The following is a 26348-nucleotide window of genomic DNA, read 5'->3' on the forward strand; positions in this document are numbered from 1 at the left end:
CCATTCCTGAAGCAAACCTGTACTGTGGTGAGAGCTGTATGATTTGGTTGCTTCCTCTGATCTTGTATAATTACAACACAGTCGATTTGGTAAAAGTACTGTATGCTATAACTGGTGTTAGAACTGTTAATTAAAACAAGTTCTCTCTAATGGAGTATACTGCACTTCATTGAATTCATTAGGATGCATCTTTTATGTAGAGGTGCTATTTTTGTTGATGGATGTGACTGAGAACCAACTGTGTAAGATGTTAATGAAGCCATATGTACAAGGCCTGTGTATCTTAAATTTTATAAAGAAATACTGAACATTTACTCCTTGTGTTATGACGTATAAGCCATTTATATTTAATCTAAACATCTAAGATGTAATTTACTTAGTTTACTCATTGATGATAAATCTCAATTTTTGAAATTATTTCTGTAGGAAGGAAAAGGTAACATATTTCCATTTTTATCACTGTGAAGTAAATTTCAATCAGCATTTGGGCAAGTACTAGAGACTTACTCTGTACTTAACCTCAAAGAAGTTGAGCTTTTATGTGCTGTGAGACAGGCACTTGAAAGGCTTTTTGCAAATGTATTGCATGGTAATGTATGCATGATGCTATAATAGGAAAGAATGATGATTTGTAGTTACTGGGGAAAAAAAAATCACCAAGTTACGTTTTGTTACCTTGTTGGCTTGTTGAGAGACTGCAGAGTATGATTTGATGTTTTTCATAGCCTGGGTTAATTTTATTTTGACTTATTTTCTTGGATTTGGCAATAATTTTGAATGGTAGAGGAAATGAAAGTATTTTCTAGTAGCCATATTCTAGGACTCTAAAGAGCCAAAGCCTTCTCACTATGTACTGCTACTCCTTTCTCTGGGGGTTGTGTGGTGTTGGGGAGCCTTTGCAGTTATGTTAGGCTTGGTGTACATACCACTTACCGTATTTGTTAAAGAAGTTGTCAGGTTACATGTCCTACTTCAGGTTAAATAATATTTGAGGCAGCTGAGTGGTGTATGTAGTGTGGGGCACTCCAGAGAAAACCCCAGAGTACCTGGGAAGGGATGCTGGTGTAGGAGTGGTAAAGGTAGACTTTTCCCTCTCAAGCAACTAAGAGGCTGTTTGTCTCCATAGGCTGTGGTGTCTGTACGTCAGTGCTGAGTACAGGTAGGAGGCTCATCAGTGTCTGGAAACGCAGTGCTGTACGTGAGCATGTGGTGGCACCTTGAGGGTGTAAGAACAGCTAGTAACAACACACATGCAGTACTAGGCAGAGTAGTTTGTCAGTTTATATTTTTACGAAAAACTTTTTGAGTAATGTTCAGTTTTTGTTGACTTTCAGCCCTGGCATCCCTGAGGAGGTAACTACGAGAAGAAACATTGCTTAGAATTAGCAGAGTAAAAAAAAAAAAGAATAATTACAATGTACTACTGTACTAAACTTTATGAAATACGGTGTGAGACTAGTGGCAGGAGTGAAGAAGGTGACTTAAGAAGCTTTCAGTCTGTTGGTTAACTTTGAACAGATCATTTTTTCCCTTCCCCTCCCTTCTGCTCCCCTTTCCATTGCTTCTCACTCTCAGGTTACTGCTGTTTGCCTTCTGGATAACAGGTTTTGTTAATTCACTTTGAGTGAAACAAGTGCCTTTGTAGCTGATTTAAACTAAGTACTTGGATAATTTAATAGGTATCCCATTAGGTGAATCAGTTGATAATGGTTTTCTCTTGGTTCCAATTACTAGAAAATAGTAACCCATTGCCTCCTTTTTCTCTGCAAAACTTCAAACTTCTAGCCACCGTGCCGTGGTGTAGCCAATCTTGCTTCAGGCAACCAAGTGGGAGGTTTGCTTTCTCTGTGTAATGAAGGTAGACCTTCTTGAAGGTGTGTTCAAAGTTTGGGTTTTAATATTTTTGTTTTTAAGGCTCCTTGTCTGCCTTAACAGGAGGAGCAGATGGAGTTAAAGTTGGAGTTTGAATGTTCCCTCATCGTGAATATGAGCTTACTCCTAAAGTAGATCCTGTTTGTTGTAACTTGCAGGCTATGTTGCAGTATTTAAGATGATTTGGGGGGGGGGAAACCTTTAAAAGGCTTGAATATTTTCAGTCTCTGTATGAGTCTGTGTCTCCAAAATCTGTCCCTGAGAGAGAAGGCATTATTTTCCTTAAGGAATCATTCCTTTGGTGGCTTGGATTGCTTGGTTATGTTGGGTTGTGGTTTTTTTTCTCTTGGGCAGAGCAAACAAAACCCCCACGGACAAAGTTTTTTTATGCTTCCCCAGTTCATGGCCCACACTGAACGTGTGGGAAGACCCTAATAATTTTGTCAGCTTCTGCTACGCCTGTGTGTATGCGGGCCTTTCGGCTGGCAGAGGCTGTGACCATTGTGCACCTTGAGAATGATGTAGAAGTGCCTGAAAACCACCAGTCCCTGTATGGCTCCAGAACACAAGAAAGTCTTGCTGTGAAGTACGTGACCCGTGAGCCCTTCTTGCTGTAATCGCTTCCTTGAGCCTCCTTTCGAGGAAAGCACCCCCCTTGCCTATTCTCCAAATCGTCTCCATTGTAAACAGAGGGCTGTAAAACGTGGGCATCTACAGCATTAGGCTGCTCACTAATAATAGATCCCAGGAGGACGTGTAAGCACCTAAGCAGGGGATAATCATCGTGCAATCTTTCTGTAACCTTCAGATACGCTTAGCAGTTTCTTGAAGTAAACACTTGTGTCTTCCAGCAGGCATGGCTTAGCAATGCTGTTCCCTTCAACACCTCGCAGCAGCGAGGCATGTAGCAACTCAGTTGATAACAGAATTTCATCGATGGCGCGTTTTACAGACGTACTGAACTTAATAAATGTGGTATGTCCTGTGGGACCACGTGCAAGATTTATACCGGTTTTAAGACTTGGAAACGTTGTGGCAAACTGCAGTGTGATAGCTGGCTGATTGAAAAGCTTATCTCCATCTCTGTTGTGCTAACTCCAAAGTTGTACAGCTGGAGCCTACTCTGAGCTTGCAGCTTGAAACTCTTACTCTGTTTGATACAAAATAACTCTTCAGGGAGAGGCAACTTACTGCTTACGGGAACTGGGCAGTTCCCATCTGTTTGGAGCTAACAAACCCAAGTGCCTGCTCTAATTCCCAGCCTTCCGACAGCTGAAGCAAAGCTCGGAGGCATGAAACGAAGTCCGGGTGGTGTGTTCTGCTCTGCATCGTGTGCCGACGAACAGGACAGCGCACTGAGGAGCGGGGAGCTGGGGACGGTGATACAGTCCGAGACGTCAGACCGTTTAATTGTACTTCTGTAGGGTTTCCGTGCATTATTTTGGGGAGGCGGGAGCCTTACCCACGCCGCTTTCCCGCCCAGGCAGGAGGCCGCCTGCGCCCCGCGGCCCCGCCCCCGCGCCAGTGTGCTCGGCCTGCCGCAGCGCTGCCTGGCTCCCGCGGCCGGCGCTCGACGCACGCTGCCTGGCGCCGCCGCTCTGGCTGCTGGGTCGGGGCGCTGCGCCGCGGCCTGGCTGCGCTCCTGCCCGCAGAGCTCGGCGGCGACTCCGGCAGCTTCCCGCGCCCTGAAGGGGACGTGAGGGGAACGGGGCGGGAGTCTGCACCGCGGGCTTCGGATCCCATCCGCTGCGCCGTGCCCCGCACGGACCGCCGCAGCCATGACCACGGAGGACGAGATCATCCGCATCGCCAAGAAGATGGACAAGATGGTGCAGAAGAAGAACGCGGTGAGCGGGGGCGGGACGGGACGGGATGGGATGGGAGGCGGCTCGGCGGCGCGGGGTCGAACCGAGCCACCGCGGGCTCCGGCTGGCCCTGCGTCCCCTTCTTCTGGCGGGCCCGGGGCCGTCCCCCTTCCCGCCGCGCGGCTCCGGCGGCCCTTAACCCGTCTCCCTCCCTCCGCCCTCCTTCCCCCCCGCGCTGCTTGTCGGCCGTGGCGGCTTTCTCGCCGCCCCGCGCGGCTGGCAGGGCTGCGGCGGCTCCCCCCGCGCCGCCCCGCTGCGAGAGGACGTGGAGCCGCCGGCCAGCGCGGCGCGGCCCGGCCCGCTGCTGGGGAGCCCTCGCCCTGTCAGCCCGCCCTCCTCCCCGGCGGGTTATCCCCGGCCGCTCTCCGCAGCGCCGGCCGGCGGCGGGCCGGGAGCGGCGCCTCTTCCCGCTGCAGCGCGGCTTGGAACCCCGGGCACCGACCCTGGCTCTGGGCGGCGTTTCCCCCGCCGCGTTCCGTTCGTTACAATCGCAGCGCTGGTCCCGCTCGGGACTTGTGCGGGAAGCGCGGCGAGAAGCCCCGTCAGCGAGAGGAGAGCGCCGACAGCGGTGGTCTCCTTCAGAGGGGTCAGTTTCGCCCTCGGGTAGAGGGGTTAGAGCTTTGTGTGGGGCGTGCGAGCTAGAGTGTGGATGGAGAGCTCTGATTCTGCCTCGGCAGAGGTGTCCTGCGGGCAGGGGGGTGTGAGCCGCTGTTTTTCTTTGCACCTGAAGGCAAGCATAAACATCGCTTTGACTGCGTTTGTTAATTCAGGGAATACCTTCTGCCTCGGAACGGAGGTAGAATGTTAGGTAGAGTTCGGTGAGCTCCTTCAGGTGTTATTCTCAAGTGTGCCCTTGATGCGGAACTTAAGCTACTCGCAACACCCGTACTGACCCCTATAAAAACACTGACAGAAGTAAACCCAGAGCGTGTGGCAACAGCCAAGCACCCAAATATTATAGCGTAGGAAATAGGATACAAGTGAAACGGTACCTCTGTGTGCCGCTTCTTTATCAAGTGGGTGCACCATTATGCCCTTGTAATTTGTGTATTTGTGATTGCTGCTCTTACTGCTGGCTGCTACCTAAAGTTAAGGGGTTTTTCTGGGTGTTATGATGGTGCATTAAATGCTCAATGTTAGTGATAGCTCAGAACTGAGTGGTGTGGAGTTTCAGTTTCTCGAAGTCTTTTTGTTTGTGTTTAAGATAAATGAAACTTAATAAAGTGTGTGTTTTTATAGAAATACCGATTGCATCAAACCAGTGAAGTTTGCTTAATTCAGAATCCAAACAGATTGTTTATGAGTACACACAGGCCCTGTTTCAAAATCCTTGCTTTTCCATGGTAGTGTAGGGTTTAGCTCTGATACATTTGAACCCTCTAATGGTAAGGTGTCGAGACAGGACTCTAGTAGAATTTTTTACAACAAACCTTTATCATTTTTTAATTAATTTTATTTTGTTAATTATTTTTCCTTTCTGTCCACCATACTTTTCAGCACAAAATAATTTACTGTTTAACTTTCCTGACTCAAAAATTGAAGTTGTGCCTCTTACCTATGAGGTGTCTGAAGAGTGAAAACCTATGGAATGTGAAACAATTAAATATTGTGGTGAGGAGAATGATGAAGTGCGGTCAGCTCAGTTTCATTTGGAAGACTTATGACAATGGGAAGAAAATGGTAATATGGGAATGACTTTTGCTTCTCGGGACCATCACTGTGACAATCCCAGAGATGCTCCTGATGACCACAGTGTGTATCTCTGTGATCTGGGAGGCTTAGGAGTTTGGATGTAACTCCTAGCAGCAGCTGGGGACACGTATTCACACTCTAGCCTGTGTAACCTAATTACCGTCCAAAGCCCTGGGGAGCAGTGCGGTGTCAGAGCTGAGGTCAGCACAGGTCTGATGTGGCCAAACACAGCGTGCACAGCTGGGCCAGGCTGTGCCTGGCTGAAGCCAGCCCCCAAGTCTCCATCTTCGCCCCTGTCCCAGGAGCAGGGGCAGCACCAGAAGCAGTTGTGCTTTTGTACTTTGTGGGAACAGAGCTCGTTCGTTCCAGCTTGTTACCGCACACAAGTGCTCTGTTGTTAGATGCTGTCTCAAAAACCCTCTGAGGCTGAGGGCTCGAGCTGCCTCTGTGGCCCTTAGCTGGAGGTCTGACAGTTTATCCAAAGCATGTTTGTGTGCCATGATCAGTTTTACAAGAGTACATCAGTGCTTAACTCAGCCCTTGTCATGGATAAGGTATTTCTTTAATTGAATAATGTGATTTCCTACCTAACCTTGCCTGACAGTTAAAATGCTAACTTTAGGAAAATTAATTTCTAGGAAGAGGTACTTCTGTGTCATGCAAAGATGAAGCTGAATTGAGAAATGCTTTCTTACCTAAGTACCCACTAGATAATGATGCTCCTGACAACATCTTTTATTTCTTTCTCCATTTTTACTCAACAAGAATAGCTATTTGGTGTATGTCTTTGAACATGAATGATTTGTTGAAACCCATCAATAAAGGGGGAGGAAAAAAAAAAAGCTTTGATACTTTTTCACTTTGAAGTTCTCAGGACTCAGATGGTGAGAGGTGCTTCATCTCTCATACAAAAGGCGACTCTGGCTGGTGGCAAAGTGATCTTTGGCATTTCTTTGGATGAGTTGAAAAGGCAGGCTGTGCAGACACCCTTCCTTGAGTCAGGCTCTTGGTGGTTTGCCTTGGCTAAGGATTTAACTGTAGCTGTGCAGATTTCGTAACTATTTTAGTGATGTATGCAGTTTTTCTGTTTTGAAGGACTAAATAGTCATGTGGTGTTCCATTTAATGTACTGTGAGACACTTATTTCTGCTGTTACCTCAAATAGTGGTTGTATGCGTGGAATACGTTACTCCTTCAGAATAACTGTGATCGGATCAAAACAGATGTAGTGGCTTCCTTATAGCTTTTGCTGTAGGTAAGTGCACTTTTATTAAGCTGCTGTAATGAATAGGTGTGTAAAACAAGGTTGCACCCATAGATGAAAAAAAAAATCAAGAACAGTTGAGTTAGTTTAGAGGAGGAAATGTAAAATTGTCTGTGTTATTAAAGGTTTGCTCCTGTAAATAGAAACTGAATTATAATTGGATAGCTCTGCTGTCTTCAGAAATGTGCTCCGCTTTCTATCACCTGAAGCATAGCTTTAAAATATGATTATAGAACATCACTCTGGTGCTATGATCTGATCAACTGAGAGAAGCTGAGAGGAGTAATTCCTATATCTGTATGAAGTTGATGTCTGTTATTTCAAGCAACAAGGTAAACTGGAAGCCAGCCAGCCTAGTGGAATAAAGTATTGCCTTTCGTTTCCTGTAAAATTGTGGAAATGTTTTTAAAAGAAGATTTATAATAATGTTGTTAGTGGTTGAAGTTAGTTTGTTTGCTTTAACAGAGAAGTCTTACATTAGAAAAATAGGAATTATAAGTTTGACTGAGCAACTTCCACTCTGGTTTTGAGGAAAAGAGGGCATTTGACTTTATGCTGAGAGAAGTGGTTATCAGAAACTGATTGGTTGCTGTGAGTTTTAAACTCGTTTTAAATTTAAAGCACCCGATCCTTGGTATGCTTAATGAGAATTGGGTAGAGAAGAGTGAAGGCTTAAAAAGCGTCACTACATTAGAATTTTTGGTAATTTGGTACAGAAAACAGCATGAAATGTAGGGAACATCTATGTGGAGGGGTGTTTTTTTTTTTTAACTTGCTCCATGGTTTGTTAGCCTCATTCTGTGTGTGAAGGTACAAGTTTTAGAAAGCATTTAGGCTGGGAATAAGAAAGTTGTTTTGACCTGTGCAACTGGAAAGGAATTTCAGAGCAGCACATTTTGACTAGACTGTATTTCTAGGGTGAGATAAAAAGAGTGCTACTTTGCATGACAGTATCATTGTTATGCTGAAATTGCAGACTAAACAACCTGTGTTTATTTTGAAATGACATACCATGTACAGCCTGTTAATAACATCATCGGTTTAGGGGGGTTACTGGATTATGTTTGTGAAAATGACAGGTTGACTTCTGTCATTTGTTTTTTGCTTTTGGCTGAGAATTTTCTTGAAGTTGTTTAACTTGCTTTGCTTGGATCTGTGTTTGCACAGAAGAAACTGTGCTTATGGCTGTATGTGAACTCAATTTAGCACCTGAAAACAGCATGACATTTCCTAGTCTTGCATCATTGCGGCTAAAATTCTGTGGTTAAAACTGGAGAAGTTTTGTATATCGTGAACAAAAATTAAATAAGACTTTTTGCTATCATCACAGAATAGTAAAAGTTTAGTTTTGTAAGTGGATTGGGTTTGTGGGGGGTGAGGCACAGCGAAATGTTTGTTTTTAGAGGCTTCTTTGCAACTCCGATGTGTTTGAAAACAGAGGCTGCAGCAGACTTGAAAGTGTCCAAAGCTGCATCTGTTTGGATGTGACACAGAAGTTCCAGTTTCATATTCCTCAGCCTCTCAGTGGTTATTTTATGTGCTGTCTGTACTAGTTAAATTTTAAGATGTGCAGATGCAGCAGGAGATTACAGGAGTTTCCTTGCAACGTGTGTCATATTTATTAGAGGTCAGTTAGGGAGAACTTTAAAAATAAAAGCAAGCAAAATGCATATTAAAGTAAGCAAAATAGGATGAGTTGAGGTAAAGGTAAGGAAAGAGAAAAGAAAGAAATTCCTAAGAATTCTGAGATGGAAATTTTGTGGGGTTTACTTCCAAATCTCAAGAGTTAAAAAACCAAAACAACCCCCCCAAAAAACCCAACAAGTGGAAAGGTAATGTGCTTAGCTGGGATAACGTGGCCCCTTCTGCCTGAAGGCAGTTGCCTTCTAGCTGTTTATGGCTCACAGGTTCAGAACCGTATGCACTTGAATAACAGCACAGTTGTCTCAGCCTTTAGGAGGTTGCTATGGTCTGACAAGCCATCTGCACAGTGAGGAGAGGATGGTGCAGAGCTTTACTGAAGTGGAGGTGGTAAATTATCAAACATGTAGAAGTTAAAGTAAATCCTGAAGCTCACCTACATGAAAATGTTAGGTTGGATATTAGGAAACATTTCTTTACTGAAAGGATTGTCAGATATTGGAACAGGCTGCCCAGGGAGGTGGTTGAATCACCGTCCCTGGAGGTGTTTAAAAGAAGAGTAGATGTTGTGCATGGTGACATGGTCTAATGTTGGACCTATTAGTGCTGGATAGATGGTTGGACTCAATCTTGAAGTTCTTTTCCAACTGAAACCATTCTATTCTATGATTCTAAATGTCTTAACTCAGACCAGTGTTGCTAAGGATGAATTGTTGGCCAGAGTAGCTGTGTGTAGAGCTTATTAGTGCCTGACAGGGCAAGCTCTGAAATTAACTCCTTCATCTAGAAAGTTGATGCAGTCTTAGTTTGTACCTTGCCTTAGCAGGGGGGAAGGAAAGAAAAGACACATCCGTGACAGCCAAGTAATAAAAAAGTGCCTTATTTCAGATGTTACAGCACATCAGGGTGGGCTCTGGCTTCTAGTTTGGAACACGCTTTGCCAGTCTGGTATAGGTTGAAGAGTCTACTCAGCACCATCCTGTGCAGCTTAATCTATGTATTTCATTGAATTAATATTTAAACTTAATAGTTGAAAGTAAGGCTTGAAAGCAGGGCTTGCTTGGGGTTTTTTTGTTGTTTTTTTTTCCTCTTTGGGCATTTGTTGGTAGACACACTCACTCTTTGTAGTGGGGAAACTATAGCTGTATCTGGTAAAATAGTGTAGTCTGATCACAGTTTTTAAACCAGAAAACCGTTTCTGGCTTTACCACACCATTGCAGATATGGTTAAGAATATTGGCTATGTATGTTTTATATATAGTTATGTATATTTATGTACTGTTGTTGGACTGTGCAGAGCTTTGAAGTTCTTGTGCTAAAACAGGTGAGGTTGTCCTGAATTGAAAATTGCTGCTGTCTGGCTTGTTTCTGGTGCTGTTAAGGGAGGAACCCTTGAGGCTGTTTTCTTGAGGATGTGTTTTGCTTAAAGTAGTAGTTGTCAGAATGCTTTAACTGGAATTTGAATTATATGGGTTAAAACTTCTCTAGCCTTTGAGTGGATACTTGGATTTCTGCGTTAAGGCCTGTTAGTGTTGAGAGTTTGTGAAGCAGAACATTCTTTGTGCAAGAGTTGTTCTGTGGATAAATTTGGGATCTTGAAGGCAGGTAAGAATATGTTGTTGATAACCATTTAAAATACCTGATTGCTACCAAATTTACACTTTTCCCTTTTTTAACTTTCTCTTTTACAGGCTGGAGCTCTTGATTTATTGAAGGAACTTAAGAATATTCCCATGACCCTTGAGTTGTTGCAGGTATGATTTCCTTATTGTTGTTATGTTGCAGATATTAACTCCATAATGATGAAGGTGAAGCCAGCAACTTTAGGGAAAGGTTGCACTATTAAAGTAGATTCATACAGAGAAACTTCTTGGAAGAATCAGTGTTAATAGAGGGTAACTGGTCTTACTTCACCCTGATTTAGAGCACATATCTTACATGTTTTCTTCCTTAGCAAGATCCTAAGGCTTATCTTTCTGTTTTAAAGTTTAAAAACAGTGAATTTTGTCATGGAGAGAGGAGAAGAGCTGCTTATTAACATATCTTACATACAATCTTAGACTCTTAGTGATATGAATGTGATGTGTGTCTTTACCTCTGAAGGAGAATGCACCCAGTAACAGCTGTTATCTTTTATGTAGTTAGTTCTGATTTAGGATTGTAAGTGAGAAGAAGCATAGTTTGTACCTCCAAGCAAGCTATGTTTGATAATTTCCATTTTTTTAACCCCTCACATAACTCTGACTAGTGTGTTTCTTAATGTCATTATAATAATTCTCTTCCCTTTTTACTCCCCTGGGCAGGAGTGATGGTGTGGTACAGTCTCTCTCACCTGCATGCATACGCTCTCTGTTCTACTTCTGTCTATATCTCTTAACATAGTATTTTATATATTATTTATAAATTATTTCTAAAACTAACTCAGTAAACTTTATTTATGTGTCACGTTTCAGAGTTTGTCCTGTAATTCATCAATGAACTCTTTTTGTTCCAAAGTAACTAAATAATTCTAACAATTTTCAAGTGGCAGAGGTAAATATAAGCTGACTTGTGTGGTAGCCAACTAAATTGGAAGAGACCAGAAAGTAACTTTTCTTGAAGTGGCAGTTACTGGTCACAGACGCAGGATTAACTACGAAGTTCAAATCTCAAGTGTCAATAGCAACATCGCTCTTGACACATGTGTCCTGTATATTTTCAGAATATATTTAGTATGTTGTTAGTAATACTGTTAGTGAGAGAAAATAGGGGTTTTAAAGTGTCACCTTCATGCATGAATGAGCATCTCTGGTGTGGTGTGGCAACCTTTCTCTCCCATATCCAACCCCCTTCCTTAAAAAAGAACCCAACCAACAAACCCAAACTAAAACCCTAGTGAAAGAAACCACATCCTCAAGCCCTGCACAAAACAACAACAAAACCCATGAGACTCCTCCCGTTAGCCTGATTCTTTTGAGTTCTTTGTGCAGCTCTTCATACAAAATACTCTCTGTAATGTTTTTTGACTTTGAGCAATGAGGATCTGAAGAATGTACAAGTAGATAACTTGTTACCTTCTCCCCTCCCCCCCCCCAGTTGCAATGAAAACCTTAGTAATCATGGAATGGTCTGAGTTGGAAGGGACCCCAAGGATCAGAGAGTTCCAAACCCCCTGCCACAGGCAGGGCCACCAACCTCAGGCCTGGATCTACACAAGGTTGCCCAGGGCCCCATCCAACCTGGCCTTGAACACCTCCAGGGACGGGGCATCCACCACCTCTCTGGGCAGCCTGTTCCAGCACCTCACTACTCTCTCTGTAGAAACTTCCCCCTAATACTGAATTTAAACCTCCCTTCCTTTAGTTTTAATCCATTCCCCCTTGTCTTGCCATTGTCTGCCCTTCTAAAAAGTTGATTCCCCTCCTGTTTGTATGCTCCCTTCAGGTACTGGAAGGCTGCAATGAGGTCCCCCCGCAGCCTTCTCTTCTCCAGGCTGAACAAGCCCAGCTCCCTCAGCCTCTCTTCGTAGGGCTTATCAGCAGAGGGGAACATTTAATCTTGTGAAGTACGAACAAATTAACTGTTTGCCTTTTATAGCACTTGTGTGACCCTGGCTTTGTTTACATAGGGTTGCATATTAATTCTGTCCCGTTTTCTGTCCTATTTGAAAGTAGCCTGTTTGCACGTACCTGTTTGCAGTCAAATACTGTTTTTAATCTGTATTGGGGCAGGTGCCACCTGAATCTGTAAAGAGGATTTCTGTGTTACCTGCTCCCTTTAGGGTCAGGTAGTTCAGCATACTCTTGTGTAGCTGATGAAATGTAGCTTAGTTAAGTTTTTTTTAAGTATCCACCTCTGTATTCAAAACAGTTGCACTGCACAGGGTTGCATTTAGCAACATGTTTAGGCTCAAATTTACATGATTTTTGTTAAAGAGTTTTATAAAAATGTGGTCTGCTGTAAATTTTCTATGTTAGCCTCTGAAATTTGCTTAAGCAGTGGAGGACTGAGCAACAGTTGAAATGCAAAACAATCACATGCATCGCTCTGGTATTGAATCATTACTGTGCTAATGTCAAGAAGGGTGATGATTATGAGACAGTGGGAGCACTGGCTTCCTCTTGTGTAGATTGAGTTACGATGTGTTTGAACTGATGAAATGTGTGACTCAAGTGAAAAATGTGCTTCCCCACCCGTTCTTAGGGAGTTCTGAGAGCTGGCTATGTTGAGGAAAGCACTGGTAGCTGGCATGATAGTTTCATTATTTCTGTGTAATAAGAGAAGCGATGAATTTTCCTGTAGCGTGACTGCTGCTTCAGTCTGAGCTGGTGAGGTCACCTGGACAGCAGTTTACAGGTGTATGGAAAAGGAAGGTGCACATCAATAGTCTGGACTGGTGTCTTTCTCGCCTGATTTTTCTCACAGAAAGCTGGTTACAAACAATAATACGAGTGTGTCATATCTAACAAGTTTTAGGTAAGCAAGCTGATCCTTACTCAGCTAGGCAAGGAGCCAGTAGCCTTCCTCACATGTGATTTATCCAGTGGTCTGTGAGTTATCCAGCAAATCTGTTTAGCAGCCGCCACGCAGCATTAAAGGTGTTGTGGCCCTGGTGCTAATTGTGGGTAGTGCACAGCCAAACAGTGAGACAGACAGTCTTTATTGTAGCAAACAGGTTTTACTGGAAGTTACACACATGTGGGCAGAGCTAGGTTACGATGTACAGTCCTTGTCAATGACTTCTTGACACTTCCTTGGTGAGCCAGGGAGACCAGGTCACCTGGGGGTAGTTATTCTTCATGGGTTGATTTGGCTCTCCTTAGGTCTAGGTGCTCACCAATTCTGTTGTCCTCATGCTCTCTTACAATTTTAAGTTGGTGGCAGCTCTGCTTGCTCCAGTGGAAGCCTTTCTTTTCTAACTAATTTTCCCTTAGTTTTGTCCTTTCATTTGGTCTAGAAAAGAGTAGCCACCACCATATGCTTTTGTATGTGTTCAGGCAGGGGTGACTTAGACCAACTGCTCGTGCTACCTGAAGGCTACTTGGCCTACAACTTGAGTGCTTCAGGGGTGAAAACAGCCTCTTTACTCTCAGAAGGCCTTGGAATTTGATGTGGGGAAGAATAACTCATTAAAAGTGCATTTTGGACAGGCTGAGGAAGGTTTTTGTGTGTCTGTTATATAAACTGGCACAGAGGCAAGGCAGTTCCACAGGTTACGCTGGGCTAGGCAAAAAACCACAAGTTTTCCACTTAAAATAGCTCTCTCAAGGATAGCTTGGTAGGCTTGAAGACTGAGGAAATTTAAAAAGCAGACAGCTAGTTTGTCATTAAAGCACAGTAATTTTGAGAATGTAACACAGGTAAATTACCTGTGTGAGTTTTCAGGCAAGTAAATTGATCATTCCTTCCCCTGTGTTGAAGAAGCCAGATCCAGTGCTGTGTAAAAGCAAACAAATGAACTATGTTTATTTTACTGCCTTAAAAGAGCAGGCAGTTTAGACAGTTACCATAAATTAATTTCTTCCTCTGGTCTCACAAGAGAAACAGGTTATCCAATTAGTTCTGAGATTTAGTTGAATTTTTTAATTTTACTTACCTAATTAAGGCTGTAATTTGGTGTCTTTCCTTTTTGCTGATGAGAGTAGGCCATGGTTGTGCCCATTTATCAGTGAGGTGGTGTTTGTTTGTTTAGATATGTTTTCCTCATTCAGATATGATGTGTATTTTATGGAGTTCCATGCACATGCTATTCGTTACTGTCTGAACGTAATGTCCAGAGTATGTTTTAACATGCCAGGAGTTGGCCAGTACTGTTAGTCTGAGTGAGCAGAGTCCAAATTGAAACACTATAGTTACAGGTGAGTAACCATCTAGTTTCTTAAATGCAAAATACCCGTTTAGAGCTGATGCTCAGACCTGAGGTTATTTGATGTTTCCTTTGCTGAAACAGCTATGGAATATTTCAGTGCTTTTCCAGTCATTTAGCACCTCCATTGTGCCCCAAAAAGTGTTGTGTGGGTTGTAAGGAGTAATTTACAGGAACAAATTATTTCCATTTTTAGTGAGCTGCAAAGATTTATATTTTCCTTTAAAGGAGAAGGAATTTTTTTATGAACTACTGCAAAAGTAAGTGGGTTAAATTATACTTAGTGAGTCTGGCGAATAGTAAGTGCAACAAAAGTAAGTATCGTGAGAACATTTTAAAAAATGCAGTCGTTAATCAAAATATGAAATGATAATAAAATACTTGTTTGTATTATTGCAGTGGTTTGACCCTGGCTGGAGGCCAGATGCCCGCCAAAGCTGCTCTATCACTCCCCTTTTCAGCTGGACGGGGGAGAAAATAGATATTGAGCGGCTCGGGAGTCGAGATAAGGACAGGGAGAGATCATTCTGTAATCAGCATCACGGACAAAACAGACTCAACGTGGAATTAAAATAAAACACTATCTACTTCATTGCACACACTCTGAAACCATAGTTGGGTAAAACCAGATCTTAGAACATCCCCCTTCATCCTTCCCTTCTTCGCAGATGTAACATTATTCATAATTTGTCTCCCTTCTTCCCCCCAGATGTCACAGGGGGAGATGGGGAATGGGGGTTTTGGTCAGTTCCTCACGAGTTGTTTTCCTTGTTAGTGGGGCTGAGGGGCATTCCTCACACCCTTCCTCTGCTCCACTGTGGAGTCCCACTCATGGGAGACAGTCCTCCATGAACTTCTCCAGTCTGAGTCCTTTCCCATGGGGCTCTGGCTCTACACCAGCTGCCCCAGTGTGGGGCACTTCTATGGGGTGCAGTCATAAATCACAGAATGTCTCTGTCTCTCAGGCCCAGACTGCTCCAGCCTGGTCCAACATGGAGTCACAGCCCCCCACCCCCATTGCTCTGGCTTGGGCCTCTCTCTCTGTGGGCTGCAGGTCCTGCCAGGAGGTTGCTCCAATGCAAGTCACAGCATCTTCTGTATGTCTCCACCCATTCCAACCGACGAGAGGTCTCTCAGGGGCTGCAGGTGGGATCTCTGCTCCCCATCATCTTCCATGGGCTGCAGGGGAATCTTTCTGGCGCCTGGAGCGTCTCATCTCCCCCTTTTTCACTGACCTTGGTGTCTGCAGTTTCTTACAACTTCGCACTCCCTTCTCTGGTGGCAGAGAACATCCATTTGTGTTTTGTTTTCTCCTAAACGTGGTTCCCAGAGGCACTGTGACCGTTGCTGGTGGGCTCGGCCTTGGTCAGTGGTGCGTTGGCCTTGAGCCGGCTGGTGTTTGCTCTGTGGGGCCTGCAGAGAGTTTCTGGCTCCTCCTTGCAGAAGCCGCCCCTGCAGCCCCCCTTCTCCACCAGAACCCAGCCATGCAAAACCACCACAATCATTAAGAGCTCTTTTAATCTCATGAAACTAAGATGTTAGATCTGTCTTCTGAAAGGCGACTTCTCTTGCTGTTGAGCTAAATTTATATCCTCCTGTGCCGTCTTAAAGGGAGTGGAGTGTGAATGAGTCTCCTCTTCACTCTAGGTGGCAGTAGTGCCAAAGGCTTGAAGCTTCTCTACCGTCATGGCCCTCTTACTGGCATAGGCCAGTCTGGCTGGCCTGACAGCAGAACCCTCTGTGCTTACACAAAGATCATAAAGAATTTCAGTATTGCCAGAATTATTAGGAATCTGAAATGTGGCTACTCACAACTGGTAATTACAGCTTCTTCCGCAGCTACTAAATGGACATTCTAAGAATATGAAGTCACTGAAGCAGTTGGCAAGCTTCTGATCATGCCAAAATGTAAATACAGTTATTGCTTTGCAGAAAAATAAGCTTTTAAGGCTAGAACCTTTGCAAAAAATGTTAGAAGACATTAAGATCTATATATGATTTTTCACACTGTTAGAGGCTTTGAATGGCATGGATAATACAGGGAAGTAATTTTGCAGAGCTTTTTGAAACATTTTGGGAGCAAAAATCTTCTGATTGAATCCCCTTAACCCTCCTGCCCCCTCCCTCTCTTACTCCTAAATGTCTGTGATGGAGGCAAACATTAATAATGGTTTGTTTCTTTTTAAAATGGCCACATTGTTAAATTAAGTTTCGTTAAAGGCTTGCAGCACTTTATCCTGGTATCCTTAAAAAACCACCAACCAAACACAAACTAACCTGAGAAAACATACTTAAAAATGTCGAAGTACAACATATATAATGTTTACTTGTTAACTTATCTTCACATCCCCTTTGATAGTGTGTGTTTTTATTCCTCTGGCAGTCTACCAGGATCGGAATGTCAGTGAATGCAATCCGCAAGCAGAGCACAGATGAAGAAGTTACATCTTTAGCGAAGTCCCTTATCAAGTCTTGGAAGAAACTGTTAGGTATGGCAACACAAGCTTCCCCCTTCCTCCCTCCCTCCCCTGCCCCTGCTCTTGCATGGTTTAACTGAATGCAGTTTTGATATAAATCCTTCACCCTGCCTTGCTTCAGATACCTTTGTGCTCCTGTGTAAGTATTGAAGTGTTCTGCACTGATGTAGCTGTTTTTTACTCTCTGTCACCAGTGGATTACTGTGAAAGCGTGTTCAGAGAAAAAGTTAATGTATTTTTACTGGGGGTGGCGAGCAGTAGGAAGTCAGTTTCTGTGACATGACTAATTTCTGAAGTCTCATTGCCTGCTGTTGAGCTAGAGGGACTGTACTGCTCTACTAAGTACTAACGAACCTCTTCTTGACTATTTCCTTTGTCAAATATAACAGGTGCTGTGAAGAACTTGTGTGAAATCTCATGATTGTAGAGGCTTTGAAGTTTGGTTAGAAAGCAATTTGTGAAGAGAAATAAGATGCAAAAAACTTACATTAAAAATCTGTTAGAACTTGCAGAAAATGGAGCTGCACTTTCTAAAACCTTCAAAGTTTCAAACAACTTAACCAATTAGTGAGTGAATACTTCTTGTTTAATTTCCCTTGAAGCAATGAATGCAGTTAGTGAAACCTTTCTGTTAGCAGGGTTATTGTGTCCAGATATTTTTGTTCGTATGCTGTGCTGTACTCTGTATTTTGTTCCTTTGCATCTAATTTTAGGTAAACTTAAACTTTTGAAATAGAAAACAGCTTATATTGTTTTTCTGCTGTCTAGAAAAATATTTTAAATGCCAGGAGGTGTTTAGTCCCCTGCCATTTGAGGTCCTGTGTTTATCAATAATGTATTGTTTTATTAGATACTTTGTTACTCCTGTAAATGGTGTAAAAATAACTTTGTATCCATGTGACAAGTCTGTGTGTGTAGAAATGGACAGTTTGTCACAGCTTTCAACTTCTGTATTCTACCAGGAAGCAATAGCAGCCCTATTTTTTTAACTTACCTTTAAAGGTTAGGAAATAGTAATTATGTTAGTTTTAGTAATTAAATTCAGATAATACTAGATATGCTGATAAAATGCTTCTTAAATCATTGTAGTGATTTTTACTATAAGTGAAAGGCATGCTTTATAAAGGATCTGATCAGTGTTTCTTGGATATATAGTGAAAAGTATGTACTTTGTATGTTTGAATCACCACTTAGAGCTTTAAGTCCAACTGTATTAGATTCAGTTTCAACTTCTGGGAGTGCCCTAGGATGCTGATTTTGGGGGTGGGGGAGCGAAGTGTAGGGCAAGGTGTGCTAACCCTTCTGGATATTGCTATCCTTTGTTCAAAGAAACTGCAACTTATTTCTGGGGACAGCAAAAATAGGCTTCTGTCTCTGTGTTGTTTTTGTTGGGTTTTTTTAAACACAGTACTTAAAGTCAGTCACACTTGTGTTAATACACAGTTACATATAGCTGACTGATCTTTAAGCGTTCAGATGTTGTGAACAGTCAGTGTTATTCCTGCCAGTGTTGTGATGCTATAGACTTTTGGAGTAAAGACTGGTGCCTGATGGTCCAGGCAGGGCAATCTGGCTATAGGCTGCTGGTGAAAGGGGTGGTACTGGCTTCCCTTCTGTGCAGGTGTCTCCTTACTCCCTCCTGTGTTACACAGCTATCTGGGAGACCAGAGCTGGGCACCAATTGTTTTGTTCATGTCTTCTGGCTTAGCTTTCAACTGTATCAGTTGTTTATTGGTTCAGCCTGTTACTGTTTGCTGTACAAGGATTGCAGCAGTAACATACACCTGAGGCAAGCTGGACCATCCCTTTTTGATGGCTTGCAAAGTTCAGATAGTTTTAAGACAGTTGGGAGACTACCAAAGGCTGCTTACATCAGGTGAAGTCAAATGTGAGGAAATGGAAAGTAAATAGCGAATGTTTGACATTAATCAGAACTAAATACTATCTTCTTGAGGTAGTGGGTTATATGACCTTTGTTCATACTTCGTTGCAAGGCAGATATTATTGTGTCTGGTCTAGTACAGTTGTGGTTGTGCACTTAGATAAAATGAAGTTATTCCTGAAAAGACAGCGCTGCTTCTATTCAAAACTTGCATGGTTAAATTCTCCTTCATCGTGATGTAGACCTTGTAATACAGCATAGTAGGGAAAATGTTTCACCTGTCAGTAATTCGTTGGAATGTGTAAGATCTCATAACTGTGGAAGATAGAGTATCTGGGCTGTGTGAAGTTTGGGTGGGAATCTTACAAAGTGCTCTTATTCTGTTTTGTCATTAGTTTTGACTTTCTCAGAAGAATACGAGATACCGTATGTTGAGCTGCTTGAGCAATCGGTTTCCATTGTGCTGTTCGTAGTGCATGTAAAATGGTGTGGATCAAAGATGGCCACAGGAGCGGACAGCTGTTAATCCTACCAAGCATTGTACTCAGACAGCTGAAGTCTTTGTGAGTTATTTTTAAAAATGACATTTTTAATTTAGGCAAGAGTTTGTTGACTGCCCAGGCTGCATGTACTGTTTAAGTTCAGTGCTTTTGGAACTTAGTGTTTTAAGAACGCATGGGAAACATGAGAAGAAATCAAAGTCAGGTTGTGCATCACCAGATAGCTGTGGCTTGACCAGAGACGTGCCAGGTCACCCATGTTTTTCCAGGGAGGTGGGAAGCTGCCTGGCAGAGGGATTGCAAGCACTGTCTGAAGTGACTCACTGAGTGAGCTGCAGTGGAAGATCACTTTCAGATGTTAAAGACGTTAAACCACACAGCCAAGTTGGTTGCAGTTTGCAGAAAGAAGAAAATTCTGCTCTCAATAAAATACTGTTCAGTTGGGATTTGCAAATAACCACTGCTTAGCCAAGTAGCTGCATGTATAGAGTATGCTGTGTAGATAATGAATCTGTGTATACCCACTTAGGCTGTGAGGAGTGTTCCTTTATATTAGTAAACAATTTTTTTAAGGAATTTAACATTCTCCATCACAAATAATTACAGAACTCTAAGACTATACACTCAAAAAGAATGTCCATACCCCTAACTAAGTAGGCTTAGCTCCAGTAAGTGTATGTGCTGAACTGGAAATGCAAAATGACTAGACAATAATAAGTGCATGTGGGGTCATCTGTTGCCAGTAATAAAACCTAAAAATGGGGCCACAAACATTTCTAAATGCCTATTTCAAAAAGTGCATGCCTGAGTAATGTTATTTTAGAAGAATGTTTAAGTGCTTCCTGTTGTTCAAGAGAAGATAACACCAGCCAGACTTCACAGAAGTGTTTTAGTCAGATTATTATTTCAAACCTAAGTTTGATGCTGCTGGAGCTGGTATGGCCTAGGACTATCTTACAGGTATGTTAATGCTGTCATTAGGTAAAGTTGTCCAATGACATCAAGTAGCCTGCTGGCTTTGCTTGGAAAAAAAAACAAAGGCTACTGACAAAAGTTGCTAAATTACAGTCTAATAGTGTTTGTATTGCCTACTTGTGATAAGAGGAGTACATGTCTGTAAGACACCACATAGAATCAAGTGCAAAACCAATTTCAGTAGTTTCGTTTTGATGTCAGGTATGAGCTGTGGAAATCACCTCCTGTCAGATGTATGTTTGGAACTGCTCCATGTAGAGCTACTAGACCTGTAGTTTGTGAGGATTATCAATGGGGAGATAATAATACATGATGCAAATTACATCATACTGTATAGAAGAAAAAACTTATTTAGCAAAGAAGTTGGTGTCGTGTTCTTTTGTCACTTAGGATAAAAAAAAAAAATTTAAAATGCCAAACAGTTAATGATTTTGTTGTTTATCTATAGATTTTGGATGTTATTTCTCCCTATGCTGCTCCTAGGAAGAAGCTTTTCTGACCTTCATGTCTTACTGTATCTTGCAGAGGAATTACTGACAAGTGTAGCTACTTTTGCATCTCAAGATTGTTTTGGTTAGGGTCTGGAGAATGGGACCTGAAGAATTTTTAAATATGAGGGTCATTGTTAATGACTGTGCCATCTGTTACCTGTTCTCAAATCACTTTCCTGTAAGATATTTAAACAGCATAATCAGAAAACTTTACAGGTTTTGGTTGTGATATCTGAATTAGTAGCATAAAATAACCCACTGAATTAACTTATGTGCTCCTGGGAATAACTAGCCATGTTTCATTAACATCTCTGGAAAATTCTTACCTGGAAAAAAATAATCAAGTTAAATTTATAAATTAGTAACATTGCATCTTTTTATTTTCTGACTTTTTATTGTCACTAGTAAATGTCTTGAGTTCACATGTAGATTCTTCTCATTATATTACAGTGAAGCTATTAATGGCTTCTAACATTCAGATTAATTATGTTATCTTTGGTCATATATTATTATGAACTAAAAATTTTGTTCTGGCAACAAAGAACACTGTAATGTGATGTTTCAGTCTGGACAGATAGAGGTGGAAAATGTCTTTCAAATTAATTGCAAGTCCCAGATAGAAACTGCAATGCAGTAATCAGAATTCGATAGTCTTATTCCAGTGGCTAATAGTCAGTTCATATTACTAGCTTGTTCTCTGCATTTTAAAGAAGCATTGATAAAAATAAGCTTAAAGAGGGTTTTTATGGCCTGCTGAAGCTGCAGTAGCTAAAACTGAAGTTTTTTAATCCCCAAATTGATGGCAATTTTAGTTTGCTTCTGAAAAAGTTTTAGGAAGTGTTAATAGCCGTATGAAGTTGAAAAAGTAATTATGCCTCTTTAAAGGCACTTGTAATTTATATTATATAAATATTTATGATGCTCTCTAGACTTCCTGATATGAATCACTTGCTTATTGGAATTTTTAAATGCTGTTCACAGAAGGGCCATTTTTTCCATCTTTCTTTGTTAGAATTTCCGTGGCTGTTTGTGGTTCCCATTAGGTGTCATTTTCCCTCTGAGTGAAAAGTCTGGCTGTTGAATGTAAAATAAGTAAATTAGTAGGGACTTCTGGTTTCTCAAGGATAACTTTCCCCCCCATGCCCCCACCACCCCTTATGCCAGAGGATAGCTGAGATGCTGTTTAGCAGGCTGTTAATTACCTTCTGTTCTTTTGTCAATACAGGATTTTAATAAAATAAGAAGCCCTTATTAATATGTGGGTTTATGAATAAATACTGCTTGACACTGGATCTTCTCTCCTCAGTGCTTTCCAATTTGTGATCCATAAGAGTGGATGACTTAAACACTTGGGAGAATATTTTGAGCAGAGAAGGTTGTTAACTTCTATTTCCAGATTTCTGAAACTGAGTTAAACTGAAGTGTCTATAAACTCTGTTTAAAGAAGTTGTGGTTTTAAAGACGTGTTTGCTGAAGATGGTCCAGTTGTCTCAGCTGCTGAAGTTTGACCTTGATTTGAGAAATGCTTGCACAGACTGGCCTGCTGGTGTAGGAGAGTTGTGTTTTTACCTCTCGCTTTACTCCTGTGCCTTCCCCATACTCTGCCCTCCCCAGGTGCAGGAAGCAAGCAGGGTATTTATTGGCAGATGTTCTCAGGTCCCTGCCTTCTCTGATGAGTGGTGCTGGGCTAAATGGAACTGTTTGATAAGCTGAAACTAGGAGCCAGCTATACCAATGTGAGGGGTTTGATGCAAAATAAGCAGGAGACACCTAAACCAGCTCTGAATTTGGCAGCTTGTGTTCCAGGAAAAAAAAGGGCTGAGGCAGAGCTGAGCTCTAAGGCAGCTACGCCGCTTTGCAGGGCGTGAGCTGTACCCCGAGGTACCCATTTGATGTGTCAGTTTGTCTTAAAGCCCCTGACAAAAATGATCATGTACTTAAAAAACAATGAGGGAAAATGTGATTATGTGCACATTGGTAATGCTTTTTTTTAAAATTGTATATCATGTGTTTGTTGCCATAGAGAGTAGTCATGTGAATATGCATGTTAAAAATGGGATTTGTTTTCTTCCTCTGAGCATTGTACACTTTGGGTCTCATAGCAAAGAACTGCCGTGATCCGTTCAGTTTTGTAGCCTTGTTTGCTTTCTGAGTGAAATTACTTTTTTTATAAATAACATTTGATTGATTTGATATGTTTATTAGGATTTTTTAATAATTTATCTTATTAAAGACAAATCAGTCCATTTGCATCATTTACTGCGTGCGATTTTCTTGCAGGATTTTTTTCCTGTAATGGAGAAATTTGTTGAGGGTTGAATACAAAGTTACAAACTGTGTGTGAGGAAATCACTAAACCTTTTAGGCTCTTGAAGACTGGGGAGATAGTCTGAAGAAGTATCTTTATGTGTTTGTCTGCTTCCTGTACTGTTTTGCAGGCATCTCTTTTTGGGTATGCCTGGAGACAGGATGGTAGATAGGTGCTTGGTCTGATCCAGTGTAGCTGTCCTGTGGTCTCCTTTTATGATGCTGATTTATTTGTTTTTTGGTTGGTTTTTTTTTTAACCAAAGTGATACTTGATTTGGTAAATTCTGTAACTCAAAAATTAAGGAAAAGATCAAAATCCTCTTTAGTATTGTTTCTGGGTAGCTTTAAGTGTAAATTGTTCCTATTAAAAATAAGCTGGTGCAGCTACTCTCTGGGAAAAAACCCAAACAACTGAGTCTCTTGAATATGAGACCTGAATTTGTGTGTTCCATACCACCAAGTTCCACTGAGAAACCTGGGGTTGGAAATGAGGATACTTAAACAAGGATTTAGATACCTAGTTCAGCACATCTTCATGGGAAAGACTGAGTTGTGTGAGATTTCCATGCTTGTCTTGATCTGCTTTTAGTTTATTTGAAAGTTTATATATGTCTATGGACTTAAACATGTAAGAACAGCTTTATGAGGGTTTGGAGAGAGAAATTCAGAAAATTGAGTGATGATGCCAATCTCACTAGGTTTTTTCTGTAGGCAGTGGAGAGTCAGCCTTTCTGGAGACCAAATCAAAGTAGGAGCTCGATTTAGCTGTTCTGAATTCCTCTTTACAGTAGAAGGGTGTATGTGTTCTTGCTAAGATGAAGTTAAATGTTGGATCGCCCTTTTTAATAAAGGCTTTCATCTTTATTCTGTATACAATCATCATTAAACATAGCCTGCATGGAAAAGGCAAATTCAAGTATTTTTAAATCCTAAGGCAAATAATTTAAGAGCTATCACAGAAAATACAGTGTGTGTGTGTCTGGAAAACTCCTTCATACGAAAATGGCATCTGTATTTTTTTTGGCAACCATGATAGCTTTCACATGAGTTTTGTTTGGTTCAGTCCTTTGGTAGAAATCCTGTGAATATAATTAAAAAGAATGACATGTATTTAGGAAAAACTTACATTTAAAACATTGAAGACGAATTCCAGAAGCTTGATGCAGTAGTTTACTGCATGAGGTAGACAATAACTTCTTAGAGTTGGCAAAAAATAAATCATAGAAGTCTACATTTTCATCATGTCTTCACTGCCAGTTGAAACAGATGCTGGACTTGACTCGAAGGACCTGAAGTGTTGTCATATTTTTCATTTTCTGGGTTGGGGAGGGTGTTGGGGAGTGGAAGGCTGTACTGCAAGAGAAGGTCAAAGCAGAGAGTGGGAGCTGGTATCCTTTCCAACTGGTTCAGGAGAAATCCTGAGAGATATTTCTCCACTGCTTTAAATCGGTTACTATTTCTGGGTAAAAGAGTTTCTCATGTTTTGTACTTCCAGATGGACCTTCAACTGATAAAGATTCTGAAGAGAAGAAAAAGGAGCCTGCATCTTCCTCACAAAACAGCCCGGAAGCAAGAGAAGAAAGGTGCTTAATTCTTCATGACTGTACAAATAATCTCACTCAGTATAAATTAACATTAAACTGTTTGGTCCAAATTTGTCATATTAGAGACCACTTACACATTCTTTTCAGAAATAGTCATACAAGAACTGATGTACTGTTAGGAAAGTAAATCCTGCTGCAGCTCCCATTTAATGAAGATGAAAGCCATGGGTTAAGATGTGGCCAGACTAGTTGTTTGTTCCATCTGTCAAATCTTCCTGCTCTCAGTGCTAGCACTGAGCTTTGAGATCTGTAAAACAGTTTTCAGTCACAGCCTTGTGGTAGCTGCATGTGTTAGAGGTTTAGAATGCTACTTTTGTCTGTTAGCTTGGATGTTTAATATACAGTCTCGCTCTGCACTTGTTTTGGTAAACACAAAATAAATGTTATCAGAGAAAGAAGCCCGTGTTAATGACGCTATTGGAGCTGAAGAACATGTGCAAAACAGTATCTGCAAGGCCATTTCTAGTACATTTCTAGTCAATCTGTTTCCAGCAAGGATTTTCGAATTGAAATTGAAGATCTAACTATTTGTCCAAAACTTCTTGGTTTACAGTTTGCAAAGCTTCATTACTTGTTTGTGACCGTGGTACCACCTCAGCACAGTAAGCAGACTGGATGCAGTGCGTTCACTGCAGACTGAGTGCTTGTGTGATTTACCTTCCCTGCTTTGTAAAGTAAAGTTCCAAGGGGGGGAGCAGAAAAATCATGTGTGTGTAGAGAACTGAGAATTAAAACTGATGTGCCACATAATGGAACACCTGCCGTGTCCCTGCTGTGTGGACTACCTCGGTGACTATTCTAAAGACACATTTAAAATCACGTTGACTCCAGTGCTATAAGTAGCTTTAAAAGGGTGGCATGTGTTCTCCTTTTGGAACAGCATCAAATGGGTATAGCAGAGGACCTGGAACAAAGTTATTTGAAGAGGAGAGGGAAAAAACCACATTAATACTAGGGGGGTTTTGTCTTTCTTTTTCTTTTTTTTTTTTTTTTAGCAGTTCAAGTAGCAATTCCAGCAGCAGGAAGGAGGAGGGTACTGCTCCCTCAAATTCTTTCATCCCTTCTTTTCCCCGGGCTCCAAGCACTTCGGATTCTGTACGAGTGAAATGTAGAGAAATGCTCTCTGCAGCTCTCAGAACAGGAGGTGAGCTTTGTAGACAGTATTTTTGAGTTTAACTCTTTCCTTCTTCTCTTTGTCAATCCTTTGCACTCTTTTATTTTTTTCTCCTGCCCCATAGGGTAGAATAAACCCTCTTTATGTCCATTTGTGTGTATATACCCATAGGCCAGTTCACCCAAGTTGCAAGTAATGAATCCATTAGTTGCAAGTATTGAAGTCCATTTCTGTTGATGGTCATATGGGAGATTTTGTGGCTTCTGTTCATCTGATAGCTTGCCTACAGTGGGACTTCTTTTTGGGAAGGTTATTGCCTCCTTAATTCCTCACTTAAATCTGTTTGTGGAAGCTGGTATTTTTTTATCTTGTCTCTGACTGAGAGTGCTGCTATAAACACACACCTCCCTTTTTCTTACACCAGAGTTCCCATGGGCCTTCAGGTTTTTGATTTTGAAGGCTGCTTTTCTGTTTTGATGTAATCAATAAGAGAGTCTTGCACTGCCCTGTCTTTGTGCCTTTTGGGCATCTGTAAATTCCTTAACTGTTTTGGGTGGTTTGCTTGTGTGTTTTGGATTTTTTTTTCTTCTCCCCCTCCCCGCCATGTATACTTGTGCGTCTTCAAACACAAATTGAATTATAGGCTTGGTAAGGAGCAAACTAAAAGTTGGGCTTGTCAGAATGACCTGGCTTTTTTCTTGTCAGTCTGTCTCTCCTACCAGAACTTACAACCCAATTCCTATTCCTCTGTTCTTAGTTTAGTGTAACCTGACCCAGTGTAACCAGACTTCAGAATCATACTTTTTTTTTTTTATCCT

General features: G+C 41.7%; 1 protein-coding gene across 1 annotated transcript in view; it reads left to right on the forward strand.

Annotated features, from left to right (window-relative positions):
* The window catches only part of LOC311189203 (transcription elongation factor A protein 1-like), a 46286-nt gene that overhangs the window by 13603 nt on the left and 6335 nt on the right, over positions 1-26348 (forward strand). The window contains 4 exon segments of the mRNA XM_084260807.1: positions 10026-10088; positions 16563-16668; positions 24308-24395; positions 25412-25560. Coding sequence (XP_084116933.1) covers positions 10026-10088; positions 16563-16668; positions 24308-24395; positions 25412-25560 — 406 coding nt within the window.

This window comes from Gallinula chloropus (genome assembly GCF_964237585.1).
Source record: "Gallinula chloropus genome assembly, chromosome: 2".
Classification (NCBI taxonomy): domain Eukaryota; kingdom Metazoa; phylum Chordata; class Aves; order Gruiformes; family Rallidae; genus Gallinula; species Gallinula chloropus.